The 10326-nt window shown below is 29.1% G+C and overlaps 1 protein-coding gene across 1 annotated transcript; it reads right to left on the minus strand.

Annotated features, from left to right (window-relative positions):
• Positions 1-3440: 3440 nt before the first annotated feature.
• LOC138943795 (fatty acid synthase-like) lies at positions 3441-8723 on the minus strand. The gene is made up of 8 exons (XM_070314736.1): positions 8574-8723; positions 7969-8286; positions 6959-7464; positions 6490-6794; positions 5854-6255; positions 4743-5758; positions 4368-4612; positions 3441-4137 (listed from the first exon to the last, which is right to left on the minus strand). Exons 1-8 carry the CDS (start codon positions 8721-8723, stop codon positions 3441-3443), a joined length of 3639 nt encoding a protein of 1212 aa, XP_070170837.1.
• Positions 8724-10326: the final 1603 nt, after the last annotated feature.

The raw sequence follows: 10326 nt of genomic DNA on the forward strand, positions 1-10326 counted from the left end.
CGACGATCATTGCCGACACTTTGCGGAAGGAAGGAATCGTGGAATCGCCAGGACGTAACAGATAAGATGGCCAATTTCTCCATTACTTACATATTCGAAAGTTAATGAATATTGATTGGATTTTTTAACGATTTATCTTCCGGTTAATTTTAATTTTAATCCATGCGCTGATGATAGCTAAAAGATTAACCGAAACGTCCGTTCTACGCTTATTTATGTTACATTGAGTTATTTTTACAATAAATTTATATGCGTCTCTAATACTGCGCTGGGCTCTTACTGGGCCATTCTTAATAGACATTCTTAATAGACATTTCTTTATATTAGCAAATTTGTTGTAATATTTAAGTTAGATTAATAATTTTGAATTTTGATTATGTATCTAATCCTGCACACATAAGAACATACACGAGTTATTTTGCATAAGAGCATATGCACTGATTATTTATTTATTATAAATAAATCATTAGCATATATGGTTATATATAAAATAATTCGTATATGCTCTTATGTGTGCAGGATTATTCATGTAATACATGCAGTTTTAAAAAACAATTTAATCTATTATGAAATAGTAAGAATTGCATGTAGAATATATTTTTAGAATATATTTATGTATCTCTTCTTCACCGATATTGTAAAATATCATATTCTTCTCTCTAGTATAAGTCGCAGTCATCATTAGTTAGTTTTATAGAATTCTATTTTTGCTAGAATTGTCTGCTTTTAATTTCAAACATAATTGTGAAATAATTATTTTGGACGTTGTAAGCTAGTAATAAATTTTTCTTCTTATTTTCTGGATTCTCTTTCTTTTAGATCTTGAATATGTATAATAGCATAATCATATGTATATATATATATATATATATATATATATATATATATATATATATATATATATTGATGCGTATAAGCATAATTGTATCACCAGCATTTTTGTATAAGTAAAACAAATTAAACTGAATAGAAAAATTCTCTTGCATTATGTGATTTTCCCAATAATTTCTGTGCGATAAAACACACTGAAATTAGTAATCCAGCAATCAATAATTAATTAATAATCAAGTTTAATTATGTATCGTATCTAGCAATCGCGTAAAAGTGAAATGTTTTTTTTCGCCGCGTACTTTTACTCCCACGGATTAGTCAATTTTTAAAAATTAATTTCTCATTAATTCTGGCAAAATGATAGAAAACTTCCCTACTCGTCCTCAAACCCGCTGTACAGTGATACCCGTGATACAGTTATTATCGGACAAACAGCATACTCATATAAACAAATATATATAGATCTAACTTTTATTTTGTCAAATACTTTTACGTATCCACATTTTTACAAATTTTATATTTTTTTTGATAGAAACATATTTAATTATATAATTTTTCCAATAATATTCTTTAAGTGATAATTTAATATTGATACAGAGCTATTTATTTTAGAATTCTTCGTTAATAAATGATGCTACTTTGTCCATCATTGTGATATGAGAACCTTGTACGTAATGTATTTTCACTGCACCTTCAGTAACCTAAAAATAATTTCTCTTGTAAAAAACATCATAAAAATGATAAAATGTGTTTGTGTACTCTTTAATCAAAAGTTTACCTTATGTAAACCATAATCCTCTTCAAAAAAAGTGATAGGCGTAAGTGTAGGTTTTAAGAGTATTATAGATGATTTTAAAGGTGGCAATAAAGATATATCATAATCTTGTACAGCCATTAGATGATCGTAAACTGTTGTACATAAGAATTTTTGATTTTCAACACTTAATACATTGATCTTCTCCGAAAGGTGAGCTGTAAATAGTTTTAATTTTTCCTCCCATGTACTGCACTTATTTAGCTCTAACGCAGACTGTAAATAACATAATTATTGTATTTTATGTCAATATTAATAAAATGGTAATCTACACTTAAAATTGAGACTATATTTTTACATTTCGGACATACTACATGTCTGCATTCTTATTACTTAATTAGTTTTTCTCTATTTTTGAACTATCCCAGACAGCACAAAACATCCTCAGGATCATCCTGAATATGTCCAGGACGGTTCAGGACATTTGTAGGATGTTTTAAGATATATTATTATAAATATATTTATAAAAATTTAATATGCATACATAATTATTTTTAGTTGTGTCGGCTATTTAATATAATTTAGAAATCTTAAGTATTATAATAAGTATTAATGTCCTATAAATGTCCACTGGATAACCCCTGGATGTCTGTAAGATATATCTGCCCTGTCTATTATATTGGATGTCTTTTGGATTTCCAGAGGACATATACATGTGCAATTAATTGTTAACATTAATTTCGTTTAATATTAATAATTGAATTTGATGCGCACATTTTCATATATCCAAAATTATTATTTATTTATTGCCTACCCAAACAGCACAAGGATGTCCTTAGGACGTCCAAAGGGCATCCAGGACATACATGTAGGATATCCTCAGGACATCCCATTGTAATCCTCAGATCTCCTTTGGATGTCCTGAGGAAGAGTAAATGATAGCCGTATATTAACCTCTGGAGAATCCAGGGAGATCCTGTGGAACATCCTAAGGATTTTTATAGGATATGTTAGGGATATTTTTCGTATGTTTCAAGGAGTAAATTTTAAAATTTCAATATAAATTAAAATTATGTTTTGTTATTTACTGCCAATATTAAAAATCTAATATTAAAAATAGTTCACCGTTCTTTAATATTTGAGGCTTTCGTGCTATACATGAATATTTTAGGTTTGGCTCCCGGGTTTGAGTTGTGTAATATTTTCTAAACAATCCAATATCTGAATTCCCTATATTGGGATTGCATCAGAAATTGAACTGATAGAAAATAATTACATTTGTAATTTCCTGTCAGTTGCTCTTTGCAAGCTTTATAATTCTCATGACCAAATCTCAAATACGAGTTCGCGTGTCGCATAGCGGTAAACAAACGAACTAGCGATTGAATACTATTGTTTGTAAAGTTTTTGGAATGTTGCGAACAGTAACATTTCTCATAAAATATTAAATAAATAATAATTTTGGATATATGAAAATGTGCGCATCAAATTCAATTATTAATATTAAATGAAATTAATGTTAACAATTAATTGCACATGTATATGTCCTCTGGAAATCCAAAAGACATCCAATATAATAGACAGGGCAGATATATCCTACAGACATTCAGGGGTTATCCAGTGGACATTTATAGGACATTAATACTTATTATAATACTTAAGATTTCTAAATTATATTAAATAGCCGACACAACTAAAAATAATTATGTATGCATATTAAATTTTTATAAATATATTTATAATAATATATCTTAAAACATCCTACTACAAATGTCCTGAACCGTCCTGGGCATATTCAGGATGATCCTGAGGATGTTTTGTGCTGTCTGGGTATTGTATGTATACCAAAAAATGATCATACCTTGCCAATATGCTTTCCAGCAGCCATATATCTAAACGCAGCTTCTATTTCATCTCTTTCAAAGACTTTTCTGCACAATGGTTTGATAGCCCCTTCCTTTAAACCTTCTATTAGTTTATTCGACAATATTATCTTACTTTCTGGTCTGTCATAAAAAGAATTATCCAATATTACACTATGGAAACTAATGCCTTTTGAGAATGCAAATATTTCTAAAGGACTATTGGAAATCATATCAAACTTTCCAATTTCGAGGAAACGACCACCCTTTGCTAAGCAACGGATGGATGCTTGCAGTTTTTCTTCAGCTAAAGAATTCAATACGATATCTACTCCGCGACCCTCCGTCTTCTGGATAACTATTTGTTCAAAACTTGTATCTCGAGAGTTTCCGATATGATCCTCGGGAATAGAAGGAAATGTTTTTTTTATAAAATGTTGTTTCTCGATACTTCCAACCGTTGTAAATACTTCGCAACCTTGGTCAAGTGCAAGATTAATTGCTGCTTGACCAATGCCTCCCGTACCAGAATGAATTAATACTTTGTCGCCTTTCTTCATTTTACCTTTCAAATACAAAGCATAATAGCAAGTGGTATATACACAAGGAACCGTCGCAGCGTCTTCCATCGTCCACTCGTCAGGTATGATCCAACTGAAATATTTATCAGCTACGCAAATATTTGCAAACCTAAAAATAATGATTTATATTATTTATTATATTAAAGTTACATTTAAAAAAATTTTTTATTTTCAATGATATCCTATATATACAAAAAAAACATGCAAAATATAATAATTTTTCATTTTTTTATTTCATCAAAAGCTTCATTACCTTAAATAAAAAAAAATATGTTGAACTGTTTATTTACTAAAAATATATTAATTAACATCTGTGCGTGACCTATCTTACTATCTTACCCATTTGAACACAATCCCATTATTCTTTGTCCATTTTTATTAAAACCAACAAATTCCATTCCGATTAAAAAGCTATTATTTCGTTCGAAAGATGCGACAGAAGTCGAAATGAGTCTATCACTAGCTATCATGATATCTCTAAAATTGATACATGCGTAAACTATTCTTATCAGATTTTCTTCGTCATTGTTGATCATAGATATTCTGTTTTGCACCCAACAAAAAGTGCTGAGATTACCTCGCACCTAAAATAAATAAATATAACAATTATTTTAATCCTATTAAAATTACAGTAAATCATTACTTAATTTATAAATAAAAATATCACAAAACATTATTGCAATTTTTCTTAAATACTGAATCTTTTTGACGTACCATTTGAGAAACATAAGCACTCTGTACGAGTTTCGGTTGTAGTAATGGTAATGGAAAATGCCTATAAGAACCCCAAATGCTACCAGAACGTATAACATTGATGGGCAAATCCAGTTGTAGTTGCTTCATGTACAACGATTCTTGCAATGAAAAAATAGGCGCATCTTTATCTTGAATAAATACACCTCTAATCATTTTACCACCTGGTTCTTTTCGTAAACAATTTACAAGGCCGATTAGTCCGCAATCAAAGTCCCCTTCTGCGACGATTATAATTCTCGTAATTTCATTTTCTACGTTCATGAATGATTTAAGTCTGTCTATCCATGAGAATTCATAATTGTTTACAAGCACAATCTGCTCATTCCTCTTAATATTGTGTATTTTTCTTAATAATATAATTGTCTTATCGTTGGTGCATTTCTCCAAAATTACTTTTAACCAATACTTATCCAGACATGAGTAATCATAAATAGCATCCAACTCTTCGAATGTTAGAAGAAATCCCTTTGACATTATGACAGATAATAATTGTTCGTATAATTCGTTTTTATTTTTTGTTAAGATTCCAAAACCTATAATCATCAAACAATTTTGATTTTTTGTCAGTTCATCAAATTCTATTGTAGAAATATTGTCAGGCAAGGTGATATCTTTGAATCGCTTATGTGTTGCTATCAGTTTGATATCGGATTGAATTTGCGGTAAATCATCTAGAATTTTATTCACAAATAAACAATTTAAATCCTCCGGCATCACTTGATCGCTATCTTCCACAAATTCGATGATTTTTACGTTTATCATATTGTAACATTCGACCGCAATATGCACCGACATTCTTGTTATATCCTCTAAAGACATTACATCTAGATCCCGATGAGCAACAAACTTGTACTCTTCAAGAACGGGATGGATTGATCTTTGTTGGCGAGATATAGTTGTAGCCACGACGCCGCTTACTTCAATTCCTCCGGATATCAAAGCATCTAAATGCTTATAATTTTGTACAAGGATTTCTGCAATATGACACAATAGTGCAATTTTATACATATATTTTTCGGAAAATAATATCGGGCTAAATATTGTGTTTATTTATATTACTGCAACATACGTTTTTCTTCATTTGGAAGCTTCTCAATTTGTTCTATATGAGATTCTGGGTCGATTACTACTTTACGAATTCTGGTTGGTACAAAGAGATTTCTCGAATCCAGTCCTAAAATCATCATCTGTAACATGTTGTGAATAAATGTTGTCCAGTTGTCAGTCCAGACAATATGACCATTTTTTCCCCTAATTGACGCGCTTTTTAATCCACGAAATTTGTCAGTATATTGATAACCACGAAGCTTCAATTCTTTATAAATATCTTTCATATTCATCTCCTCTTCATCATTGTCATTACGATCAATAAATGTAATACATATTTTTTCGTCTTCAATATTAATTGGAATTCGTACTGTTCCAGTAACGACAGCATTGCTCCCTTCCATTATCTCGAATTTGCCACTACCTGTAAGAATATCGATATCAGTTTCTTGTAAACGCAGTTAGTGCTAATACTGTATTTACCTGCTCAAATCTACGGTCATACTATTGACAGATTGCTCTAATAATTTATTTATTGGATACAAATCTTTTCTTAATTTATATTTTATATAGTCTTATCTTTCATTTGTATTTTATGCAAAAATTTTTCATTCTTTGTATATCTAGTTTGCAAGATTTATTTAATTGTACAAGTTACCTTTTTGTATCATAAGAATTAAATCGACTGAGTTTTGTTTTGATAATATTGTAGAGCGTAGAAAATTGACATCTTCAAATATAATTGGTATATCGAGATAATCTTGTTCCTTTAACCAGCCGATCATTTTCCATATAAGCAAAAGATATCCTGTAGCCGGTAATAAATTTTTTCCATCAATAACATGTCCAGTCATATATATAAAATCTTCCTTTAATACATTAATAGTAACAATTACTTCTCCTTTGTCAATTGTTCTTTGTCCGATATAACGATATGTATACCAATCTTTGGAATGATCCCATCTACAATAAATATCATTAATTAAATAATATATAAAATATTATATCGCGTTTCTTTTACCGTCGTTAAAAATAATACAATTTAATTCTCTGCTTTTTAAAATTTCACTATTTTTCTATAGCGAATATGACTAAAAAAATCTTGTGTTACATTAAGTAGAATTTACCTTATAAGATGAGAAATCATCGGTGTACCACGACTTACAGGAAACTTAACTTCTGGATATAAATTTGCGATTTGCAGCTGTAATCCTGCATTATAAAGTTTTCCAATTCCGTGTAAAAATATTTCAATATTTGGTTTGTGAGAGAATTTGTATAAAGCGACATTTGTCACTGTGGTATCTAAAGAATTATTAAGAATGTATTGTAGAATATCGTGCGGCGCTATCTCAATCGTCACTGCGTCGTTTGGAATAAAGCGTAAAGTTTCTGAAAATAATACGGGGGCTAGCAAATAATTTGCGTAATATTCTGCTAGACTTGACTTTGGAAATGCACTGAACCATTCATAAGACTCATTCGGTACACTCAACCACTTTGAGCTTGGAAATACTTGTTGTGGCAATATTTGATTCAAGTATTCCAAAAGTTTAATTCTTGCGGGTTCGACGTAACGACTATGAAGAGGTATATGTCCAAAGGAAATTTCGTTTACAGAAATATTGTCATTCTAAATAAGAATAAACTTTATTATTTATTTAAAATTAAACATGATTGTAAGCATATATATATATATATATAATTTTTTTTACACGAATTGATTTGTCTCATTATTCTATACATAAAAGTATTACGGTAAAATTATCGAAAACTAAATATTTAACAAGATATTTTATTTTTTATATCAAATATGTCAGATTACGATATAAAATAACTCAAAAAGTACGTAATGAAAAAATATTTTATTATAGTGTTTTGAAAAGCTCTTGAGATAAGCTATAAAAATATGCAATAAAAAAGCGGGGGTTCTATTTAAGATTTTAAAGTTACCCCTCGCCCCGCTTAGAGGAAGAGCGGAGAAAATTTTACGTTTATGTAGTTAGAAAGGCCCCTCGAAAATATGAAACTTTCTCCAAAACAATTTTTTTATTTGACAAATATTTTTAGAGTTATTAGCTTGTAACACTTTACATATATATATATAATTTGATACTATTTAAGCGTTTTTACAAACCTTTAGCTTAGCGAGGAATGCTCTTACAAAGGACGTTGGTCCACTCACAACAGTATTACATAAGGTATTGTAACATGCTACATCAATATCCGATGGACAGAGATTTTTCACAGTTTTGGAATCGAGATTAATTTCGGCCATTAAGCCTTCTATTATTTTTGACTTAAGAAATGCTAAGCCGACATAATATGCTAACATGATCGTTTCTTCAACCGTCAAGCATCCATCGGCATATCCACAAATCAACTCGCCAATGGAATAACCCATTATAATATCAGGAATGATACCAATACTTGCTAAAAGATCAACTATTCCGATCTGTAATACATATAATTTTTTATTACAACTTTCTAATGTATTTTTCTATTGAATAAAATCTTATTATAAATTATTACAAATTTAGCATTATGTACAATATATAATTATGTAATAACTATGTAATAAACTCTTTATGATTTTAGTTATATAATTTATAGTTAATTTTAGCTGTTTATAAAATATTGGTCTTTAAATATAAGATACTTTGTAAAAAATTAGACAATACAAAAAAGTTCTGCAGCATATACTATAAACAATATATTTTATTTATAAATATATGTTTGTACCTGTAATCCAATAAGACCTACAAATAAACTAACTACGTTATCGACAATATCTTTGTCTTCATTTGTTAGAATATCTGTCACCGATATACCGTAAGGTCTTAAAATTGTGTCGCATTTCTGGACTGTTTTGATGAATGCTGGAAATTTCATTAAAGCTCGACCTATCAATATTTAAAAAGAATACTCGTATATAATTACATTATTTTATAATTTCGTGTAATACATAGTCTTAAATAATATTTTTGCTTATTTGATCTAAACAAATAAAAATAAAATCTCTAGAGAAATTGTTGATCTTTATTTTACACGTTTTTCCTACAGTATTATTACTATATTTTAGTTTAGTTTAATCAAAATTTAGTCATTATACCTAATAAATGTAACTCAAAGGATTACAAAATTCACAAACTGAAGATATTATATGTGTTAACTTTGTTTTATGTTTTAACAATTACTTAAGAATATCAACATATGTGTAAATTAAAAATTGTTAAATTTTAATTGCAAACAAACATGTTACATCTTAATAATTGTTAAATATTACATCGTAATATATTATTTTTGTGATTTACTTACCCATGTTAAGACATTGAAATCCAATTCCAGAAAATATGAAGCAAACCGGTCTTTTTCTACATAAGTTTCGTTCCATTATTGCATTATCGGATACGTTGGATCCAGTAATTATGTATCCTCTGTAGGGATGACCTTTGATATTGTTACTATGAATATGATGTAGGAGAGAAATATATTCTACATCTATCGATCGACTCTGGACCTATAGAGATTTCGTGTTACAGACCTATAAAGATATCTTATATCGTAATTAATAGCTTATTCTTAAAATTAATTTTTTTTTAAATTGATATTATATATATATATATATATATATATATATCAGGGTGACCCGCAATGATCACCCACCTAGTACATAGCATTATTTCTTACCACAAACTGAGACGAAAAGTCCTGACCCATTTTTTTATAAAAATAAAAGAGTTAATAAAAGAGTTATCATTGAGTAAAACTTGGCCAATCAGTTGACCTTTAGCCGCGCGTTGTGAAATATGTGCCGCCGCAACTAAGGGCGCGCGACTCACCGACGTGCACTGGCTAAAGGTCGGCGGTGATTTGCCAGAATTTACTCAATAATAACTCCTTTATTAAGCGTTATACGAAAAAATGGCTCAGGACTTTTCGTCTCAGTTTTTGATAAGAAATAATGCTATGTACTTAATAGGTGGTCATTGCGGGTCATTCTGTATATATGTATATATACAGTGTCCAATAAAGACCGGGACCCCCTAAAATCTTGAAGGGATTATGTTACAGAAGAAAATGTTTTATACAAAAGTTGTAGGGTTTGATATGGCGCATTATATAGCAATATTATTATGACCTTGAATAACGTTGTCAAGGTCACGTGAAGGTCACCTTTAATTTCTTAAATGGCAACCTATTTTTTTTGCATATTCTTGTAGCTTACCTCGAGAGCTTTTCAAAGCATTATAATAAAGTAATTTTTCGTTAAGTATTTTTTGAGTTATTTTATATATTAATCTGATATATTTTGATATAAAAAATTTAATATCTCGCAAAATATTTAATTTTCGATAATCTTACCGTAATACTTTTATATACAAAATAATCAATTAGTGTAAAAAAAAAAACAAATAATTGTTTGAAAAAATTTATTGTAAATAATTATATACTTTTTCTTAAAAACGATTATCTTTTTATACTAATTGATTTG

The sequence above is a fragment of the Polyergus mexicanus genome, unplaced genomic scaffold (assembly GCF_030449975.1).
Source record: "Polyergus mexicanus isolate NDT 795.1 unplaced genomic scaffold, iyPolMexi1.0 SCAF_40, whole genome shotgun sequence".
Classification (NCBI taxonomy): Eukaryota; Metazoa; Arthropoda; class Insecta; order Hymenoptera; family Formicidae; genus Polyergus; species Polyergus mexicanus.